Source organism: Netta rufina (assembly GCF_964035555.1).
Source record: "Netta rufina genome assembly, chromosome: 13".
Classification (NCBI taxonomy): Eukaryota; Metazoa; Chordata; class Aves; order Anseriformes; family Anatidae; genus Netta; species Netta rufina.
The window spans coordinates 6,432,348-6,456,250 of NC_140136.1; the positions used below are offsets into that span (position 1 = coordinate 6,432,348).

At 34.9% G+C, this 23,903-nt stretch overlaps 1 protein-coding gene across 2 annotated transcripts in view; it reads right to left on the minus strand.

The window, feature by feature from the left end:
* WWOX (WW domain containing oxidoreductase) overlaps window positions 1–23,903 on the minus strand; it is a gene marked incomplete at its 5' end in the record, with an annotated part of 506,937 nt that overhangs the window by 359,967 nt on the left and 123,067 nt on the right. For both annotated transcript variants that reach the window (XM_084294419.1, XM_084294420.1), the window contains one exon: window positions 21,121–21,385. In XM_084294419.1, the coding sequence (XP_084150545.1) occupies window positions 21,121–21,385 (265 nt within the window). The remainder of the gene's footprint in view (window positions 1–21,120; window positions 21,386–23,903) is intronic.

The window sequence follows — 23,903 nt, forward strand, 5'->3', positions numbered from 1 at the left end:
TTTTATTCGTGTACAACTACAATGTTATTTGGAAGAGTGAATCGGCAGAGCTGTAGAAAGAGGTAATCAACAGAGCTAAAAGGAGAGTGTGGAAGTGACCCAAGCTGTCCAAATGAGGAGAACAAAAATGAACCTGTTCTTCCACAAACATGACCTTAGACTTCCCTTGATGAACTGTCAATTTCAGGAAAGAGTTTTGCTAAAATAATCATGATAATAAAACAATGACTTAGTACTTCAATATGTCATGAATATATTGTTTTGCTCAAACAGAAAGCTTTTTCATAGTCATAGCACAGACCATGATCAGGATTATATCCGTGTACTAAGGGTCTAGCTTTAGACCAAAAGAGGGTTACATTGCCTGAACTCTCCCTGATTTGCTGATCCTTCTTCTCCTAAGAGATCTTGGCTTTCCTGTTACTATGTTCCCCCCCATAGTAGATCACAAGGATTTAGATCTCGTGACAAGACAGCACAAGAAGTCTTGGAGAAGGGAATGCAGACAGTGTTACCTCTTCTGAACTGTTCTAGACAAATGCTGAATTTGTTAAACATGGTATTTCAACTATTGCAGTGGTTTTGAGAATTGGTTAGTATGACTGCTGAAAATGAGGTCTCAGTCAAAAATACTGTACCCACAAAGAAGGTTGAGACTCATTGCTGTGAGGTATTTATTATCTGAAACACAAAATAGTAATTCTCAAATTTCTCTTCTAATTTTGCTGATCCTACCTTCTCAGAATGTTTTACATCTTCCTTTTAATTCACTTTATAAATTACTACTACAGTGGTCTTTCTTCACATACAAAGCAGGAAAACAGGTTTGGCTTGCTCAGTAATAACACAATCAAAGCATTCAAATATGCAACCAACTCTGCTCTCATGCATATCAAAATTTGTAGCACTAAAAAGGGAGCAAAGTTTGCCTCCTTTTGCTCACAAACACTGAGTACAGAAGTAAGTTTTCTAATTTCAAAGGATTAAGATCTTGGTATCATTGATGCCCATAGTTTCCTAGTGCAAGTAGATTCAAATTACAAAATAAACAGCAACTACATTTCCCACATTGTAGGATCACCACATCATATCCTGATACAACATAAAAGCAAAAATAATTACAATAAGAAGCTTGGAATTTGATCATCTTCATTCTTTCATCCTTTGTCCTTTATCTGTAGCTTTGGTTACTTTCTGTTACAGTGGAATCTTAGCCCTTTACATGACCACTGTGCAAACATGCAATGCAACCCAAACAACAACAACCATATAAACATGAAAATTTTAATAGTTTTCACATTAACCAGTCAATCTAGTAAGAAGATTGAATCATATTAAATCAATTTTACCAGCTAATTTGTTATTCTCTTTCTCTTGGATTACTTTTCTGCCATGTTTCTACAATGGTACCAGAAATAATGTTGTATTAAATGTTCAAAGACTACACAGCCTCATTTGCTCATGTAGGCTGCACAGATGTAAGAATTATTAACAATGAGTTGAGACCCAACAAATCACATGATCCAAATGCAAATCCTCAAGGACATTTATTTCCTGCATTTCTGTGGGTAATTGAGCCTCTAAACCACTCACAAAATTACACTTGTAAAAACGGTTAACCATTTGTACCATAAAAATGTTTATACTGCAATTTTTATTTTTATTTTTATTTGCCCCATGAATAGGAAAACTAACAAAATATGGTACAAGATGGATCCTCTGTGTACTGAAACACCAAATCCAAAATATGGTTGCCCACACAAAAATAATGTAAACAAAATATACAAACTAACTCATAAATGAGTAACATTGCAATAAGTTAATAATTAATACAAAGTTAAAGTTAATACAAAGGGTGGCCTTTTGATTCACCTAGCAGTAAAGATGACATCCTTCCCAGTGTCTCATTTTTGCACTGGGCATCTGGACATAAGATTCCTAACATGTACCCCATACTTGAGAGACAGTTAAAATAAATCAAGCCTACTACAGCTTTGCTGCTTTGTCCCTAGCCACAACTGAAAGCAAGGGGAAACAAGTGTAGTGTTGGTTTTCCTTTTGAAGAAAAACAGTCTCCTTTAAAGCTGCAGCAAGGTTAAGCATTTTTCCTTGTTACAGAAAACATGTAATACACATTTCTCATGAAAAAAAAACTCCAGAAACTCGGCTGTCATATTAAAAGGGGTTCTTGCCTCCCCCCCTCCCCCCCTTTTTTTTTTTTTTTAATACATAAAAAGGTCTTGCAAACAATTTCTGCAGGCTGCAAGTCAGAATCTTTTGATCCTCAGTAAAAGTCAAACAGATGGCCTGGTATTTTCATGTGTTTTCCTGGTTGGAATAAGCAGGACGGGAAGAGTGCACCTCACAAAATTACTACCACACCTGTTATCTACCACTCCCAGAGTAACAAACACTTGATCTCACAGTAAACCCACATCATAAATAGATAAAACTAAGCTTATATTATAGCATAATTACAGAAAAGTTGGAACCAGCCAAAAAATGAGGATGCATCTCAGTTAACACCAACAACAAGAAATCAACCAAAGAGAGCAGTTAATTCATCTGTGTTATCCAGTGTGTGTCTACATTGGCATTTAACTTGCCATACAGAATTCCTTAAAAAAAAAAAAAAAAAAAAAAAAGATGGAATGCCCTACAGGAAAGCCCGGAGCATTCCAACGTAGCTGGGTCTCTGGGTCTCACAGTGACATGTTCAAAAGACCTCAAAATATTGGGGAAAATACACAGTACTACAGATAAATCTGTGATAAGGATCTTGGCTTAATTATTCAGCATAGCTTCCCTAATCTATCAATTTATCTCCATATATTTATGATCTTTATTGTCATAAGCATGTTGTCATTATTAACATATATATTAACATAATCCAAATACATCACGTCATCAGGGGATTGGTGAGAAAAGCATAGACATTTGGGAACAGAATGAGAGCAGACAGTCTCTAAATTAACATTTTCAAAACATGCAAAAAGTGAGTGCTTTATTTTAGAAAATAACTTGCATATCTTTTTGGTATTTCTTTTGTTTCCTAAAATAGCTAGTATACATAAGGCAACATCCTGATTAACTGATTATATAAATACAGAGAACTCACATTACTGTATTTCTCTTGGAAACTAAGAGTTTCAGTTTAGCAATGTCTACTTCAAGCTTTTATCAGCATTAATTTCAATGAAAAAAATGGTCGTAAAATTCTGAACAGAGGGAAAACAGACCTTAATTAAGCAAAGTGTTATCTCTTTCTATTATAATGAAAGCAAAGTTAGTTATATTTTTACCAAGATTTTTCCCCACTTAATGAAGACATTATCCGTGAGTTTTCAAAGTCACTTTACAAAAGAGCATTCAAGAGACATTAAAGTCAGCTTAAACTAAAAAGTCTTTTTGAAGTCAATAAACAATAAAAAGAACAATGAAAAGACAGCCTTTGATCTCTTCTTACTCTAAAGTCTTTAATTTCTGTTTTAATCTACTAGATGCATTAAGTCTTGTTTTCAAATATTTTTCATCTGCAAAGTACAGTAAGCTTGCCTTGATTTTTTTATTCATATATATTCTTGCTGTATGTATGTACAGTTCTCATTATCAAGGATGGGTGTCACCTGGATGTTCTCCCACAAAAATAAACAGAAAAAAGTTTTAAATGATTCTCCAGTCTCTTCTCTTTTAAAATTTCTTTAAAAAGAAAGGAAAAATGTAAAAGGAAAAAGAAAATAGTATCTTCAGCTCTGAAATTTGTGAGAAGATCAAAGACTATAATGCACATAGATTTTTCAAAGGATAAATTATTAACAACATGGACAAACACATACTGGTCAATAACATGGTCGAAGAATGATAAGTTAAGAGCATCTCTCTGCAGCCAATTACAGTTAATCTGACTTTATTGTTTGCAAAAAAAAAAAAAATAATCCAAGTTATTCACTAGATTTTGAATGGAGTTTTTAAAAACATTTATTAGAGAAACTGTGAATTGTGACAAGCTCTTGAGCAGGTTCAGCAATTTGGCATTTTTGCATTTCTTAACTTCTGTTTATCTTCTCCATGGCTACAGGAGCACAGGATGTAAATAAGAAAATACAAAAATGCAATGAAAAAAAAAAAAAGTGTATGGAAAGTCTAATGGCAGATGCAGCCATTAGTTCCCATCGTGCCACTGATTTTTTCTGCATACTTAGTCTACCCCTAGCTAGAAGGGGCAAAAACTCTCTCCATACTTGTTATAGAGCAGATGTGGCAATGAGCTGTATAGACATTTCTCTACAAGAGCACTACTCTTGCCTTGTGCTTGCAAAGATACTTTTCCAGATGTGAGGGACAGACGAAAGCCATTATCTACCAGTGAAGCAATCTTTCCCTTCCACTGCTGTGCACTGTTAACCCAGAAACCTTCTGATAACACATTCAGAGCTATTATTGCCTTGCTTTCTCTTATTATTGTATAGAGCCTTTAACTTAAACACGTAGTATTTGTAGGATTAAAGGTGAATCCTGGGCCTATACTACCCTTGATTAAAATGCCACTGATTTTTTTGGTATCTAATCTCAATTCTGTCCTCAAAATAAAATACTTCTTTCAAAATTCTCCCATATAAAAGCATTTTCCACCTCCATTTGTTGCTGACAATTTTGGTGATTTTGGGTGATCAGGATTTATTTATTTATTTATTTTTAAAGAGAATAGGTCTAGAAGTATTTATTCCACAGAGACCACTCAATACTCAACATATAAATTCTTATTTTTTAGTATCTGGAGTAGTACATGAATGGGAACACTAGGATCTAACTTTGCCGACATAATATTTTTATCCCTTGTCATACAATTTATTTAATTTTGATTTAAAGAAAACAAAATTCTATGGAAAAGATCTTCTCTAAGGAAGAAAATGACCATGCAGAAATTTAAGCAATGCCTTTTTCTGATATGAAGAAAAAAAGACTAAAGAAAGTTAAGAAAAAAAGACTAAAATTCACATTTTTCTCATGACAGATATACTTAATAAAAAGAATCAGACTGAGAGCACTTTACTATGTTCAGACTAGCCTTTTATTGATTTGGATGTGCTATGAACCACATTATCTAATCTACAATAAGCCATTTACCAAGTGCAATGATCTATGGGCTAAAAGGCTTAGATTTTTAGTTCCATTGTAGACTTTTTGATGAAATGGTAGATCAGCAGAGAGAAATACTAATAAGATTGTGAGGAACATGAGTGCCAATATTAGGAAATTAGAAAGTTTGACTTACTGTTTTAAATCCTCTTGCTGCTCATTTAAAAGCCTGGTACCTCTTTTTGTAGACTAAGTGCATCTGTATATTTAACAAAGGGCCCTTCTGAGATCCCATAGGGTGTCAAGTTCACAGGGACTGAATGGCTCAACCAACTGAAAATATTTTTATTTTGCAAAAACAAAATCATCCATCTGAGCACAACACATTATTGGTGATTCATGTGCTATGATTACCTGAGGATATAAGTTATCATGACACTGCCTTGCTATTGTCGTTTAATGTAACTCAAGTTTCATCTGCTGCACTGGAAATTTTAGCAGTTTACTTTAAATCAGATTTGATGGATTTTGCATCAGAAACTTTTCTCTACCTGTACAGAGCCTTGAAGATGAGGCTGAGATCCCAATCAGGCTTGTGTCAGACACATAAACACATTTGCACTAACAATCCCAATTTCTCATTTGTGATTGCCTTCCCTCTAATTGTCAGCTTTGACCACTTTTGCACGTGGGAGTTCTCCATCTGCCACCAGGAAGCACCATAGAAATCTCAAGATTATTCATTTATCTATCGTTCTGTGTTAATCTAGGAAAGAACCACATGTATGCTTCCTTATTTTTCAATATAGCTTTTTGATTGAAATAGGTAATACTGAGCTGCCTGGCAATGTATACCATAATTCACCTCCTTCTCAAATTATCATGCAATTCATGCAAAGACAATTTCTTCCTGAAAGTGTTTTTTTTTTTGGCTAACTTGGACTCAGAGGCTTGTGAAAAATTTCCAGTGCAAAAGAGATTTGCAATCCCATAGGCATCATCCAAATATTATCTCATATTAGCAAAGACATACAGAACAAAAAGTCAGTAGCCTTCAGTAGATAGAAATAAAAACCACTATTTAGTGAAAATTAAATGAAAACCAAAGCATATTTATGAGATTATTTCATCTATAGTTCTATGGCAATTTTTACTGCACAATTTCTGAATAAGACTGACAGGTTACATGCCCAAGTAAATGTAGAAAAGACATTAATGTCACTTTAAAGCAACTCAAGTTTTGATGTTCTTTTATTTTTGTTGTACTGTGACTATTAGGATGCATTGCCTCAATTTTTGAAAAGGAAAAAAATGGAAATGTAACTAGTTCAGGCTACCACGTAACTTTACAACAACTGACACTAACTATAATATACGCCAGTTTGTATTAAGATGTTATTGCACCTTTCCAGTTCTAATCGCCAATTATGACTCTATTAGTCCTACTTGGCAGTTCATCTGCTCCTGCATCAGCTAAGGGGGACTTGGAGACGGACCTCTGATCTTCTTGTTTCCGCTTCAGTGAGAGCTCAGCACAGCGGCTGTCATCTTGAGACATTGAGGAGGTAAGGCATTGCCTTTTCTAAGATAACTACACCTGACCTTACAACAATTTACTAAGGAAATACCTGCCTAATGGCAGTGTGAGTGCAGTTTCTTTTACACTCACAACGGCACTGCAAATTAGAGACAACAGGATAAATCTATGACCAGCTCACTAGACACTTCATTAAATCACTGTTCCCTTGCCTTGTAGAGCACTAATAGAATCACAGCCCTCGTTAGCTACTGAATAAAAGATCAATCACATTCTTTGAGAGCTCTTGCTACCAGCTTCCAGAGGAAACAAGGAAAAAAAGAGACATATTTAGGATCATCAGTAAGATTCTGAATGGCCTCACTGCAAGTTGGTTAAATTACCTTTTCCACAACTGACTCCAACTGTAATACTCTGAGGAACTTGTTAAGTCTGCTTTCAAAAGCTGCTATCTAATATATGACTACCAGGCCCTGGTCAAAAGTTCATAATGTGCATATGTAAAAAGGTACTAAATTGCCTGAGGGCTAAAACCAGAGGAGTTTAATTGCAGCAAAATGCTGAAAATGGTCTGTTGAGGGTCTTTCTATTGGGATACTGCTGGCACTAGCTGATTGAAGTACAGCATATAAAAGCCTTGCAACAATATTTCCTTAAATGCAGCTGAAACTACGAGCATTTCCTAGTGCATATATGGTGTGCCAAGAGGAAAAAAATGAACCTTCTCTAAACCAAACAAAGATTTAAGGATTGATATAATTCATAATTCAAAAGCGTGTGGGTAAAAGGAATAATTGAAAAACAGTGAATACCTGTCAGTATAAATCATGCTATATGCTTCACATGTTGTTATATGTTGGTGGAAAATGTAAGTACATATGTAAACATATTTAATTGACATTCATTAAGATCTGCTACAATGAAAACTGGAAAACAGCTTGCATCAATATATTTTTGACCACACTTGGAACTTTTGAAAACTGTCACCTATGAGACTGAAGATCCCTTTACTTAGTCTGAAATCCAAGGTCTTGTCTGTAGTAATTTGAGAATCATTCCTCTAGCTATTTACATGATGAAGACAAAAGGACAGGAAGGAAAAAATACATTTTTTGTGAACCTTTCAAAATATGCTTTTTCAAAGCATGAAATGAATTGATATGATCTCACCACCACATACTGATCTTAAAAATTGTTCAGATTAAACCAGTCAAAAGGGTCCTGCAGTTGGCTTCACTTTTTACAAACTCTGTAATGAGATCTACAAACCTTGTAAACTGGCAGAGTAAACCTAGCAATGGAAAAAGTTGTGTGTTCAGCTTTGCAAACCTTGAGCGTGCTTGCAGAGCTTTTGATTTTCCAAGACAAGCAACAGTTTGCATTGCATTCTGAGAAGCATAATTGGCATTAGCTGAAGGCCATTTAAAATGCCACATTAGCGTCTACTGAATTAGCATATAGGTAATGCATTAATGATAAATTTCACCTACCCACCAAAAATAAGGTGTGTTGGATGTTTGATAAAATGATATTTTATATGAAAATATTTCCTTTACAGCAATAAACCCAGAATGAGACCAAAAATACTATACCACCAATGGGACTGTCAGCTTTGTTGATATTTTCTACTATAATTCCTTTAAAAGTTAGAAATTCACATACATTTCTCATCAAAGGAATGAAGAGTCTAATCCATTCTTTTTTCTTACAAATATAGAATCACTACCTTCAGAGGAAGAGCAGACTAAGAAACTCACTTTATACATACTAGATCACAAAATGCATCTGTGTTTAGATCTAAAATCATGCAATACAGGGTAATACCTTACTTCTTGGCAGAACGAGCTAAATCATTTTCAGATTACTCTTGACAAAAACCAAAAATAAAGGTTTTCTGGGAAACACGTTTATTTATTATCATGAAGTATACAGACAATCACAAGTTTTTACCTTGACACTGTCAGATTACTAGCAGAATCCTAACACAATGTGTGCCCAGATCCAAAGAAGAAACACTGAAGGACTTTTCTTTTCTGGTGCCTAATCACTCCACAACCATGCCTACCCACCTATGTGCACTGACATTTTGGACCTTTGCCTAGGGGAACTGCAATGGGGAAATTCTTTTCCTACACAGACACTGCTCTGCAGCAGTGAGCAGTCTCTTTAGCACGAGGCCAAGGAGCACCAAGATGCCCAATATCCCTTTGCAGATCTTGCCTCTCCTCCTTTAATTAAGTGTTGGATCAACAGAACTATATCACATGAGATGCACTATTCAACATGACTAGACAATCAGATTCTAAATGACACTGTTACAAAGTCATTATCATAAAAAAAACTGCCAAGACAGTAGTTTTATTTGAAGTGCTAAATTAGTTTTCTTGTACTGGTAGTATTCATCATAATGCAAGTTTGACATTTCAGGACAACATTTTAATTTTAATGCTGTTCAGTGTAAAGAAACGGTACTTCCAATTTTCTAGCAAAATGGAAAACAAATAATTAAATTTATTAATAGATTACAGTGACAGACAAGTTAACTCTTAACAAAAAAAAAATACCTACAGTCAAGAGCATTGAATTCAAACAAAAATTTGAATTCTAACATTTCCAAGTATTCTTATGTTTAGTTTGTAAACCCAAGATGTTATTCAATGTTGTTTTTTTTTTTTGTTTGTTTGTTTGTTTTTGTGTGTGTTTTTTTTTCCCCCCATAATGGAAGTTATTCAATCAGAAATTAGTAAAAAATAAATAAAAAATAAAAGTGTGCCAGTTCAGTACAAGGATTATCAAATCTGTTCCTTTATATAAAAGTAATCAACACATGAGTAAATACTTTCATGACCAGCTAAGCATCTCACCAGCCATGTGTCATAAAAGACAATGGTGGGATCCAACATGAATAACACGCTCACAGTAAGGTTCAACTTCCTTGCCTGCTTCAATTTCTTCTGAAACACAAGCAATACACATCTCAAATGCACTAAAGTACATTTGTATGCATCATCCAACACTGTTATATTTATCTCATTTCAATGTGATGTTTTTGCAATTAATAAAATCCTCAAATATCTTCTATAGATTTTTTTGGCATGCATAGAAGATTGTGTTATATCCATAGTGATATTTAGTAATTGCAAAAACATTTTGTCACTAAAATAATGGATGGAATTTGACTATGATGTTCATATTTACTATCATCCTCCTTGCCAAAAAGGATTGATGCTACTATTGTAACAATTAGAAACAGCAAAATAAAGAGAACAGAAAATCCAAATGACTGAAATATTATAAGTGTCAAAGGAAACATGAACAGCTAAATAAATTCACAAATTCTCAGATTAAAAATCCTCAAATTATAGCTAAACTAATAAGTACTGAATCATGTGCTGTGAATATCTACACTCAGCTAAGCAGAACAAATTCAGTATTATGTTCACTTTTCTTTGTAGACACATACATGCTTACCTACAAAGAAGGTGCAGGAAGAGAAAAAAATGAGAGCTACAATAGAAGGAAGTTCAAGGTTTGAACAGATCTAACTATATTTTTCAATAAACCTCAGAGAGTGATATATATAAAGTGAAAGGCACTGAACTACAAAATATTAGTGGATATCCAGTGGAAAAATTAGACACACTTCCTAACAGTCTAAGTCCACGTGGGAATCTAGCCAATGTTCCAAACTGGCCAAAGACCATCCTGGTTTTTGAGTCTTGCCTTTAGAAATAAAAAAATTACTACACTCCTACTCATGACAAATAAAAAAGCCACACACTTCCCCTCACGTCATCAGGGAGAGAAAAAAAAAAAAAAGATACATACACATACATATATATAGTAAATGGTGGAAGAAAGAACTGACAGCAACAAGAAACACGACTAGTGGGGAACACTACACAACAGGATACCTCCCAAAAGCCTAGATAAACACATCTTTTATTTGTACATTTCCTTGCAAGGAAGTTTTTAGAAATGTTAATTCAGTTATGCAGTTATCATGTCCAGAGAATGCCAACATGATGATGAATGACGGGTTACACACAGAAAACAAACAGATGAATCACTTTATCAAGAAAACAGACTCTTATTGTGCTCACCTATTCAGGAATACTAAATATATTAACAACCCATGTATATATTTCATTTATATAGATAGATACATACACACATATATAGATGTAAAAATAGTGAGAACACTGAAAAAACATTATGTAGTACACTACATTTGATATACTGTATTATTTTTGGACCTTGCAAATATACTTTTTTAATGACTTTGCTCTAAAAGACAGGACTTTCTAGCTCATATTACTTGGACACATTTACTGTTTACTCTTCCATCTTTTTTCTAAAGTCAGAAGAGATTTCCCTGAGAAATTCAAATAAATAAGATATCCAGCTGCACAAACACTATACATTCTGTTAGATTACTTTGGCTTCCTAAGGAATATTTGACTTTCTCTGAATGTAAATGATTAAAGAGAATCCATCATATGAAACTGATTGGTGAACTGTTTAAAGTGGTATGGCACCTCTTCAAAGATGATAGAGAAATGAAAAGACCATGTTATGGTAAAGCATCTCAGATATCCAAGGAGTTCTAGAGAAATGTTAATGTAACTAAGCACTGCATCCCCCAATTAAGAAATATTATTTAAATGATAGCTCTGTAAAATAGGATCTACACTGCATTTTTTAAAACAATTTTATATTTCATCTATTCTAGATACAGCCAATAAAAGCTTGGGGTTTCCTGAACATCTGTTCATTCATAAATAACAACTTCAAAAAATGTAAGGAAACATAAACCATGTTCTAGAATCCACAAGGTTTATATTGCTCTGAAAGTTATCCTTTCAAAATGAGACAGGCTAACAATGTTCAGTTATGTAACTTCACGATTTTTACCATTTACCACTTCAAGTTTAGGCACAGGATTCTAACGTTTAGTGGTCAAAGAGACAAAAACTAAACTTTGTTCAAAAAACTTGATTTTGCTGACCTGTAGATGTATGGATGGATCAGCAACTTTTTTTCTAAAGGGCTTCCTAGAAGTTTTATTATCAGCAGGAATATACATGTATAGAGAATACAAGTAAGAAAGCCACTATGAGGAAATAAAAGATGCATTATTGCCTAGTTGCTTGAGGAGTCAAGACATAGACAAGAAGACCCAATTCAAAGTTTAGCAATACAGGAGTTTGAATGTCTTTTGTCCTCATATTAGCAATAAATTGAAGACTTACATTGGCGTGAAAAAAAATCACTAGCCCAAAATGATCCAGTTCTAAACTGAATATGAAAACTGATTTAAGAGAAGAAAACTGAGCAAATGAAAAGCAAACTAATGAAGCAGAATTACTTTTTAAAGCCATCAGCTGATAAACTCCATCACCTCTCTATTTTGTAATCGTAATTTAGTAATTAGGGTTTCTCATGCCTTCTACAATTTGGTAGATGGCAACAGTTTTGACTGGAACCCAGATGTATCATTTTACATTTCAACCCACAAGATTTGTTTTTCACATTGCATGTTGTTCATAGCACCGTAATTTCAATAGGTGAAAATAATTGGTTAAATTTCAGTGCCTTGTGCATTTGTCTGTGCTTAATTTATTTGCTAGCGGTACAGCCTAGTAGCTATAAGACTGTCCAAAGTTAAAAGTCGTATTAATTTAGAAGACTTTGAAAGTCCACTTTTTTATAAAAAGCGATTACCAAGTCATTGCTAGCTACAAGTTCAAGTTTTATTGCTGAGAATATTTGAGACTAAAATCTTTTTAGAATATAAGCAACAGATCATTTGATCATTATAAACACACTGCATTGCATTGACTATGCTTTGGATTACAGATATCTCATTCATAATAATGGTATCTCTATTGCTCTCCTGTTATTAAAGAAAATGAATAATCCTGTGATTTACGTGCTAGCTGGTAACTAAGGAGGTCTGGATCCTACTGTGTTATTTACAACAAACTGTCTAAGTGACCTTGCTCAGGCACACAAATGAGAAACCCTGGGATAAGAAGAGGGCTTGAGTCACTTTAACTGCAGCAACTGTACAGAGTGGGAACAGAGGGCCTTGGGTGCCCAGAGGGCTCTGCAACCAACCAAAGGCAAATGAAAGACTAGGGGGCACATTCCCACTTGGTCTTCAGCAACACGAGGTAATTTCAGCTGGCACCTGTCACTGATAGACAGGGTAAGAAGTCAAAGATGAAGCTCTTTCAAGGCAAATATACAGAATTATTTCTATTAAAAAAACCTTTTTATTACTGAACCTTGTAAAAAATATTAATATAATGCATGCTAGCAAAATCTGAAGGCTGTTTTAAGAACGGACCAAGGAAGATCAGTTGCGACATAAGGATAACTACCTTACTTCAGAGATGCGTTAAAAAGACCTGGTCCTGTACATATCATAAAACTGTTTCAGGCCATAGCTGCCTTTTTCCAAAGTTAACAGCCACGTGCATGTGCACGTGAAAAAAAAAAAAAAAAAAAAAAAAAAAAAAAGTATGAAAGCAGTAGAAACAGTTGGTTTCTACTGCTTTCTAGTTTTATGAAAAGATCTTCCTGACAGTTAAGATCACTTGCTTGTTTATACAGGAAATTACTAAATTGTAAACCAGATTATTCTCAGCAAAATACTGTTAGCTAAAAACAGAAAAAATATGAAAACACACATTTATTTTTCTGTTTATACAACTCATGTAACACATTCAGAAGAGTTCTTCACTGCATTTTCCCTTATACACCTTCCCAATCTTTAATTTTTAACCAAACTGTATGCTAAATGTCTTGTTTTTTTCTTAGCAATTCCTGTCAGAAAATATTAGATTTATGTAAACTACACAATAAAAAGCATATTTTGTGTTGCCACAAAACTAGAAGTGTTGCAAACCCGTGCACAACCATGCTATCTATGTGGCAAAGTAGCATACACCCACTTTTGAAAAATCAGAATGTATTTCTAATCAAGACAGGAGAAGAAAGGGAGGCCAAGGGAGGCATATAAATCCAGAATATTATTTAGTGCTGTTATTAGCTACTTTCTTTCCCGGCAAAGCAGAATAAAAACATGAAAATAGAATTTCAGAGAGCGTTGAAAGTACAGACTCACTGAAAAGGAGAGCCCTCTTCTTTTAAAACTCAACATTTTCAACTGACTTCCACATCTCTTTGTAATTCTTGATGAAGAAAAAACAGAATACCTGCATAGAAATATGCAAAATAAACAAAGCAAAAAGCCCTCTGAATGTTAAGCATTCTGAAAATACTGAATTTCACTACCTAAGCACATAAAAACTCTTTTACAAGGATGAGCTAAATTCCTAATAGCTAGTGTAGTATGATATACAAAGGTAAAAAGAATAAAAAAGGCTAAATATCCTTTTACTATTAGACTGGAACATCTTTCCTGTCACCCAAGCACCTCAACACTCAAATACAAGTAAAATTTGTTTCCTTATGGTTCCTCAGATATACTCAGAGCAGATCAGTGCTGCCTAACAGCTCAGAAACAGCACGGCACTTCAGCTGCAGTGTATTCTACAAGTGATGGCAAGTAAAACGGAAGGAATAACAAAATAATAGGAACTTGAAATGTTCTTTGGTAGGCTGCAAAATAATATGGGAGAAAACATACAGTGAAGGAAAGTCTGGGATTTTCAGATAAGAAAGAAATCATGGGCAAATCATAACAGAGTGAGAAAATAAAAAAGATTAACTTAAAAATCTTTTGTTAAGCACTCAATATTTTGTTTATAACACAGCTTACCCCACAAATCTCACACACACACACACACACATTATTGAATAGGGACATTTGACTCTAGATGGTGTAACAATCTGAATCAATAAACGAAAATAATTGAATGCAAGACTGATTTTCAGCAAATTTCAGAAAAAGTTACTCTGTTATATGTTTCTGACTACCTGTGAGGCCAATCTTTTCCAGATTTCAAGATGGAGACAGTATGGGAGCAGACTGGGGCTGGATGTGAGGTTGCACAGAAGATTAGCATTTGTGGGCAACTCAAACCTGTATGCAGACATTCCACAAGGTGTATATATAGCTTTCTAATCCAAGAAGGCCTTTTCAGCCTGAAAATGAGGAAATATGTTTTTTAATTTCAAATTCTAATTTAATTACTTGTAATATAAAACGTTATGAACTGAATGTGTGCTTGCCTTGCAGCCCACATACTTGGCAGGACATTCTGAAACTCTGCAAGGATCTAGGGGGAGAGGAAGAAATTCCTTACTTCCTCCACAAAACTATGGGACATAACAGAACTGCTCCACAAAGAGCTATGAGGGTGTGCAGGACACAGCAAATTCCACAGCCACTGCTCCCTCCTGAGCACTGCTTTGCACAGAGACCCTGAGCTGTTCTGTTTGGCACGTGGATAGGTTTTCATAATGACTTTCCATTCCTGTGGTGAGGGTTATGGGGAACTGATTTAATTTACCCTCAAATTTCATGCTACGCTTATTTTAGCAGGAAGTTAAAATACATATCAGTTAAATGTAGGTTTGATAATAAGCTAGCTTATATGACATTTTATTACTAGGTAGGACGCAAATTCTAAGTGCATGGAAGAATTTTTGCACTGTCCTTCCAGAATGATTAACAATGACTTTGAGGGTATTACTTTACCATCCTATTACAATCAATCAAAATATTCTTCCACATATGCCTTCTTTCCTTTTACCCAATTCAGTCAATTTTATATGATGACAATGTTCTGCAAAGAAGCGTATGCTGTTAGGGTTCAGCAAAATAACTGTCCTCCCCATGTTACTAGAGACACACTCCACAAACCTGCATGTTAAAAAAGAGAGCTGTTGCTTAGCATCACTTTAAAATTTACACTCTGGACATTAATATATAAAACAGAAGAATTGCTTATTTGATTTATAAACTCTCCAAAAGAAATAACAGACTCCATGACAAACGCTAGTATTCTGTAGATAGTTAATCCCCATTCACACTCCCTTCCTCTTTCTACCCAAGCTCCAATTTGAGAAAAGAAACTGCCATTTTCATCAAGTATAAACTGGGAGGCTCTTTTCAAAAAGAGCTGCCTATTGCTTTTCAAGAAACCCCAACGCATTTTGAAGAATGTCCTGCAGAGAAAATGCAGGCCAAAATCCAGTCTGAAACACACACATACCCACCCTGCCCATGACTGCTCTCAAAGCAGCTCATGCACAGCTGTGGGCAGAATTTGGCCTGAACTGTGAATTCAGCAAAGGAAGCCAAGATCAATTCAACACAGCCCACACAGATCTTTGGACAGCAAAAACGTTTACTTAGAGAGGGAATACTCTAAAGGATCTCTGCTTCTTTAGGGAAGAATGGAGGAGAAAGAGAAGAGATGATGATGATGAGACTGTAAGGTCTCTTTTGAGCTTCCATCAAAAACAAACAGATGTGACCATTAGGCAGAAGCAAGTCACTCCTCTAGGTGCAGATTCATTTCTTGCCAGAATTGAATTTCTAAGTAGATGTTAGGTTTGAGTGCAAATCATCACAGGAAATTTAAACTTAGGCACTTGCAATGTATGGCAAAAGAAAAACCACTGAAGCAGCTGTAGGCACAGGGGTTTCCCTCTTGCCTGCATGAGCACTGAAGTACATGCCAACTGCCTAAAACACTCCTGGGATAATATCAGAACAACAAGAATTCATTGTTTTACATGAACTAAGACATTCAGAAGGACTTTGGAACCCTTACAAATATAAATATTCCTTATAATTCTCAATAGCAAATATTTTAAAAACAAAATCCAATTCTGAAAAGCTACTATCTTTGGGGAAAGAGATGGAAATCAAAGTGCAGTTCAAGTATCAGCCTCTTAAACATTGAAAAATTAAGAGCAGAATGGTCTCACTGTGGCTAACTAGAGGTTTAAGGGTGACAGGTTGAGCTCTTCTAGTTGTAATTTATCTCTCAGCAACAGAACCAATATTTTATTCCCAACCATTAAAAGGGGGTAACACATCTGCTAAAACTCTAGTACAATGGCTGGCTTTGCACTGCAACAGGAAACGTAACCCAATATTCTCAGAACTTCTAGAAACCCTAGGCATTTCTTAATGTAAAAGGATTTGAAAATTTAGTTCTCTGAAACATCTGTTAAGCTCTTGCTACTCCAACACATGATATTCTTTCTGCTCTGTTACCTGCCAACAAAAATATTTGGTTCAGTGTAAGACTATCACAAGTGTGCGATAATAGCATTCTGCTTCTAATTTTATATGCCATTGTACACTCACAAAATCATCTGGGGATGACACTAGATAACATTCAGCTTAAGCTTGAAATTTACAGAAAAACGTATTTAATTTTAATCTTCTGTGTAACTAGTAAAAAATGAAATGAGTTCTGAATGATTAGCATTAATATACAACAAACAGAAAAGCCACTTAGTTAAACTCGCTTTCAGCCAACTTTCTAGAAGAGAAAAGAGAAGGGGGATAAGGGGAAAAAGAGATGGGAAGGGTGGGGATATGAAAAAAACACTAGAAAACAGAAACCTAAAGTCTTAGATCAAACCAACTGAGCATCTGCATGGCCTATGCATATGTTCCTTTCAGAGTTTCTCTTCCAATCTGTTATTTACAGTGGACACTTGTTTCAATTTCCATTTAATTACACTGTAAGATTTTTTCCAATTTAATGAGTAATTATATAGAGGTAAGTAAAAGAGAACATTAGTAGAGCTGCAGTTACTATTGCTTTTTACAAAAAGTACTTGTTCTCTAGTTCTGTCTAATAAATCTGTGTGTATTCTAGATCTTGAAAGAGGTGGGAGGAAAAAAAGGAATAGTCTTTCAGTTTCCAGTGCTCTACTTAATATAAGTACTTCCTGTACACCTATAACCATCAATAATATAAATATTGTATTATGTTTCAAAAGCTGTCCAGACAGCTCTCTGTGATTCAACAGAAAAGTTCGTTATAGCCAGCACAAACATGCTATCATTTTTGTGCTGTAAGCACTTATAAACAGGTTTAGAAATGTTGCACCTCTCTCAGTAAGGTATGAGCCACTTACAGAAACAAATAAAATTATATATCTAAAAGGCTCACACTTGAAAGACAGACCAATCGTATTTAAACATGTTTGTTCGTTTTAGGAAATTGAGGTTATAAAGAAGGGTGATCTGCAACACTATTCCTTAAGCAGAAGCTTTAAATTGCATAACTTTGTGAAGCATCCTAATTACAGAAATTGAGTCACTGTAGTCACAACAAATAACAGCAAACAGAAAAATAAGAAGTGTGATATTAGAACACTGCTTCTCAGTGCCTCAGGGAATCAGCTAAAACTGAACAGCTACCGGCAGTGTTTCCTAAGCTAAGTTCCGTCATGCTGAGTATCCCAAGAGCCACGTGCCAGAGGCTGCATGACCTCTCCCAAAAATAGAGATTCACAGTATGCAATAACATGCATTTCTGAAGAAAATATTACATCCTCATTAACCAATGTAGAGCTGTTCAACATTCAACAACTGAACAACTATAAAATAAAAAGTTTTCAGATACACACTATGTATTTGTTCATTCTTGGAAATAAAATAATTACTAAACTGCTAGGACAGATAATTTTATAAGGGCCATAAAGAATGATGACAACTAAGTCAGAAGCATGAAGACTAATGCTCTCAGTAGTAACTTGGAGCCAGAATAGAACACAAGAATTCAATTTTTCTGAATAAACTAGTAGGGAAACAAACATATTTTCTAATTTTCTCCTGCAAGTAGCTTCAAAATTTCCAAAACGGCTGTAACTATGAGTGTTATTCTGACCTATCCACCACTATCAAGAAATGTTTTTAGTCCATCTAATGAAATGAAATACAAAGTATTTTTTTTATTTTTTTTTAATGAATAGCTTTTACTAAAATACAGTGAAAAGCCCCAGTTAGAATCAGGTGCAGCTGCAGTCAATACGCGCACGTGTGTATATATAGACATTTGCACGTATGTATATGTGTGAATGTATCCGTACAAAGCCCAGGAACTCTTACAGTTCAAAATGTAGCAAAGAGCGCAGACTGGCTCCAGAGGAGTTAAGCTCTCCCCATGCCACAGTCCTGGTACAGCCGTACCTGCATGGCACCCTGCCTGAACTGATAAACCTTACCTCTTTCCTCAGAGACTTGACATGGATCTCTCAGTTCCAGGTACGGACCCAGCTCAGTTGTAACCATTTTAAATGTTGCTGCATCATGCTGCATTGTGCAATGCAGACATCCTTGCAAACCACAGGAACGGGCAAGTTCATAACCTTGGGACTGCAGCTATAAGCTCTAAGGTAAGCACCCAGTATTCTGACCAAAAAAAACTCACCTAAGCTCTGGAGTGAGTTGCCACGGGAATACTGAGAGGAAGCCCACAGAAAGATCTACAGCAAAATTTACTCCAGATTAGTGATGAGGTTCAAGGGTACATAAAAATTAATATCACAATGAGTTACGAGACTGACTCTTACCCTCATCCATATCCACCATCATAACATTCAGATAACCTCAGTGAATTACATACAAACACAAAAGGACTTACTGAAGCAATTAGGCTTGGACTAGGGTGCGCTGTTGTTCAGTGTTGGTATCTTTTGTACTGTATTTTGTATTCCCTTTTACATACCACCCATAAAAAGATACTATCAAAAAAATCTATCAGTCGTTTTAAAGACTTCAAAATGAACTTGAGTGTTTCACTTTTTTTCCTTAGAGGATGAGTTTATCTGAGCAACAAACACAAAAGGCTCCTCTGTGAAAATACGTCAGAGCAAATAAAACTAACAATTCATAAAAGTTCCACAGACTGGATCCTTTTCACTGGACGTTGATAACATTCATTTATCCATTCTCAGGAGAACTTCAAGAATTTGTTGTATAAACTATCCCTAACACTGCAGAAACGTAGTTTTAAAAGTTCTGGTCAAGAAACATGCTGTTGAAAGACATTATTACTTGTCCCAAGCTGCCAGAAGGCTCACTCACCAATCTCATGGATGTAAATAGGTTTTGCATATGTACAGGCTGCAAACTGCAGGCAGAGGTTAGAGGTGTGAGGACTATTTTCACTGCTTCATTGTCAGCATACCACGCTAGTAAGGCTGCTTATATTTTTGCTCCATGGACATTACTGAAAATTCTGTATTGTTCAAGAAGCTGTTCATTTTTGGACATGTAACAAAAGTTTTAAACACTCTAAGATGTGTTTTCCACTTACATTAACCCAGTAAAAATTAAGATGAATTTAATTATCTCACTATGAACTGGATTTCAATGTACAAGCAATCCTTTTTTTTTTTTTTGTAGCTCTATATACAAGCTCTACCAGTGATTTGCTCAACTTCTAGAGGTTATGCCATAGATTAAGCTACAATTGCTTCCTCGGTCTTTTTCAAATAAAAGCCATTAATTTGGTCTCTATCACCAGCTCAGGAGACAGTAATTTATGTTACACAACAACTACTCATGTCAGTGATGAAATCCTATGTAAAAGAGGCCTCATTTAGGCCTGAACAAATTGCTATGTTCTGCAGGGGTATTATTTTTTTCATTTCCCTGACTCCTAGCTCCAAATATTCAAGGGAGACTTCCTCCCCTTGTTCTTGTTTTAGTAATATCATTCTTTGTCAGAAAAGAAAAAGGATGAGAAACAGTCAATAATGTTAAAAGGAACCCAGTTCTCAATGAAGTGAAAGTCATCTTCTGCTCAGAAAATGACTTCCGACTCCTTAAAGGTAATCTGTATCAGAGGTTCAAGAAATAAGATAACCGCCTCCAAACACTAGAGATGCTTAAATTTCTTATATAATGAAGCTTCTTAACGTTGTCTATGAAAGAACAGCATAGCCTTTCATTGCATCTTCATCCCAATCCAAAGTCCAATGTGAAGACAAAGGGAAAGCTCCCACCTGTCTTCAGTGTTTTATAAGAATCAAGAAAATCATTGTTGTTTTTTTTTTTTTATTTTTAAATATGAATGAAAGTGCTTTTACCATTGAAAGCACTTTCCCTCAGCCATTAATAATGCCTGTGGTATCTTTTCTAACTAGGCCATCTGTTTACATAAAAAATGCAGTCAAGCATATTCCACTTAAAAACCAAAGAATTTTTTTGATGTTTTACATGTACTTAGCACCAAAATAATTCTAAACTATCCCACACCTAAAATACGCAACTACCTTAATCACAGAAAGTGAAAGTCACATACTCAAACATGGCAGTCATGCAATCCATCTAACATGGTGACTTCACTGCAGATTGACAAATTTAATCTTAAATGGTTGAAGTATCCTTTTCTAGAGCACTCACTATCTTGACATTATGTTTGTCATTAGAATCAGGGTTGTAGTTATGAAAGGCAAAAGGTCAAAGCAAATACATACATCTGGATTTTTTTACTCCCCTGATTTGAAAACTGAAGATGTGTAAAATACAGTCAAAAAAAAAGCCATTCACTTACCATGGATTTGGTGAAAGGTCGAGCCAAGGTAAACAGCAAGGTATACACCCACCAGCTACGATGAATGGAGGAGTACATCATATTTCCAGGATGGACTGAATTACACATCACCCCATGGGGAGAAAGGCGTCGGTTCAGCTCGTTGGAGAACAGTATATTGCAAAGCTTGGAACGATTGTAGGCCAACATAGCCCAATACTCCTTCTTAGATGGAGAAAGCAGGTTGAAATCGAGTTTTCCAGAGGAGTCTTTAATTTCCGTAAATCTAAAAAACAGGACATATTCCTTAGATACCCCACAGTTAATTTCACTCTCATTAAGAACAACATAAGATGTAGACAGACAGATGAGTAGAAAAAATAAAAAATAAAGATAAAACAACAGCTAATTTAGCAGTTGCAAGTATCTACTAGAAATTGCTTGAAGCCCAAGGAATAGTCACATACAATATAGCAGTAAAATTAGTGAATAATTATCAAATGTAAATAATAAATAAAAACAAGTCCAAAAAATATTTTAATGATTTAATGATAATGATTTAAAGGCATTGTATATAACTTATGAATTACATTATTTTAAAGCCTGAAAAATATTTTGCCATAAGTACAAAAGCACAAATAACTTGCAGAAAATAATGCAGGATAAAATAGCACTGTCTTAGAAACAGAGAAAAACAGCATTCTTTTATTTCCCCTTCTTCCCTTCCCCTGATTATTTCATCCAGTGTTCATATACTGCACACTTTCATTTAAGTGTTCAAGTAACTATGGATGGGTCTCACTGCCTCTTAGACTCTTTTTTAGATTAAAAATTGATGAATATAAAGGGGTTATAACCTTGGTAACTTGCCATCAATAGTCTTATATGTTTAAAAGATAAACGTAAACAAAGCCAAAATGAGTTCTGGCAGAGTATAATGTTTTTAAGTATACCCATGGCATGGCTGAACACAAATCAAAGTAACTAGTTGATGTTTTTTAATTGGGTCTGACAGAGTCATTAAACACCAGCTGTTTGTTTCTTTTTTTTTTTTTTTTTTTTTTTTTAATAACAAAGTAGTGAATATTCTAAAGACATTTAGATGAAGAAAAGGAATTTTTAATATAGTATTTTTTCAAATTCATACAATTTTGATTTATCAATTTACTGGTATATTAGAAAAAAATACTACATTTAGTTACAGACCTTTGTTCCACTCAGAAGAGCTACTAAAAATAAAATGGATTTAGCAAGCTCTTTTTAATACTGAGTTTTCAGAATCAGCTAGGGAGAACAGGGATAAACATAATTATAGTACACACTAGAAAAATGTTTTAAAATATCTTTACTAATTTTACATCTCGTGGCCAGAAATGAAGAGATCAGCTGGAATTTCTATATCCATTTTGTGAGCAGAATTATAATGCACGTAGAGAAAAGCAGCTACAGTATTTGAACTGAAGAGGAATCCAGGATGTCCTGTATCTTGCAGAATTGGTCCTTCAATTTCAACAACAAAATTTCTCTTTCATCATTTTCAGTTAAATAACATACATTTCTGAAATTAACAGGACTATTCTGGGAGGAATTTCCTATATTCATTCCTCAAGTAACCACTTAGGATACCAGAAATAATCTATAAATAAGATACTTTGTGTATCCTGTACAATGGAAACACACTGGCATAATTTCAGCCCTGTCCTGCAAGGGTACTTATGTGAGTCAATCTTACTTATGTTGGCAATCTCATTGAATTCAGTAGGATAAGAGCTGTACAATCAAATTAACTACACAGAAATAAAAACAGAAGGAAAGTCAACCTACTTATTATTCAGATTTTAATATGACATTCTTAAAGTACCCAAAAGCTTAATTTAAATATATTTCATTTGTGATGAATCCAGGTAAGTAACTAACAAAGAACAAAGAATCAGAGAGGCAAATAAATATTTTGCCTTTGAGCAGTCTAGTATAATATTTTCCTGCAAACATGGGACTTTATTTTTCCCCTAACAGGGGGTCTTGACTCTAGCGAAAAGATCCAGCCAAGGTTTATGGGAGTAATTAGATACCAACACTTCTGTTTTACAACGTAGTTTAAAGCTCAGAGTTCTCAAGTAGGTCAGAAAGTACTACTGCCCAATAATACCTAATGTCTAAACTAACTGCTTACACCAGCTTTTGGCCATTAAACAGATTGGGGGCAAAACGAAAGTAATTTTAAATGGCCATTTTAAATGTTAAGATATGACAAGAATTGCACCCTTCAAAAAGGGGGAAATCAAGTAGTTGTATTTGTTATCTTCTCAAACATAGACTGTTACTTATTTTTTTGATGGGCTTGTATAAACCTTTGCTGATTTTACTGAGTTAGCAATGAGAACTTTAAAAAATGTTTTTGAAAACAAATAAAGATGTCCAGAGTTGTGAGTTCTGGTTATACGTAATGCTTAATACAGTGAAAAACAAAGATGCCATTTAAAATACTATCAGACACAAACTTACAAAGGGGAACAAGCAGCTGACAATTCAACATAATCTCCCATTAAATAACAGCTCATTTATACGTATCCCATTGTGCCATCCACATCTGGCAAGTGATTGGAGTTGGCAGATTTATTTCTAGAGCTATCTTGCCTGCCCTGCAGTAGCCTTCCTCACTCCTAACAGGACTCTGCTACTTGCTTTCACAGACCTGGTGTGATTTCCAAAGATAAGGATGTCCAGATTTTGTTACCACCTAATTACTAGACATTTCATGTCTTTTAACACCAGGGAGGATTATTACTGGCATTTTCTATTGC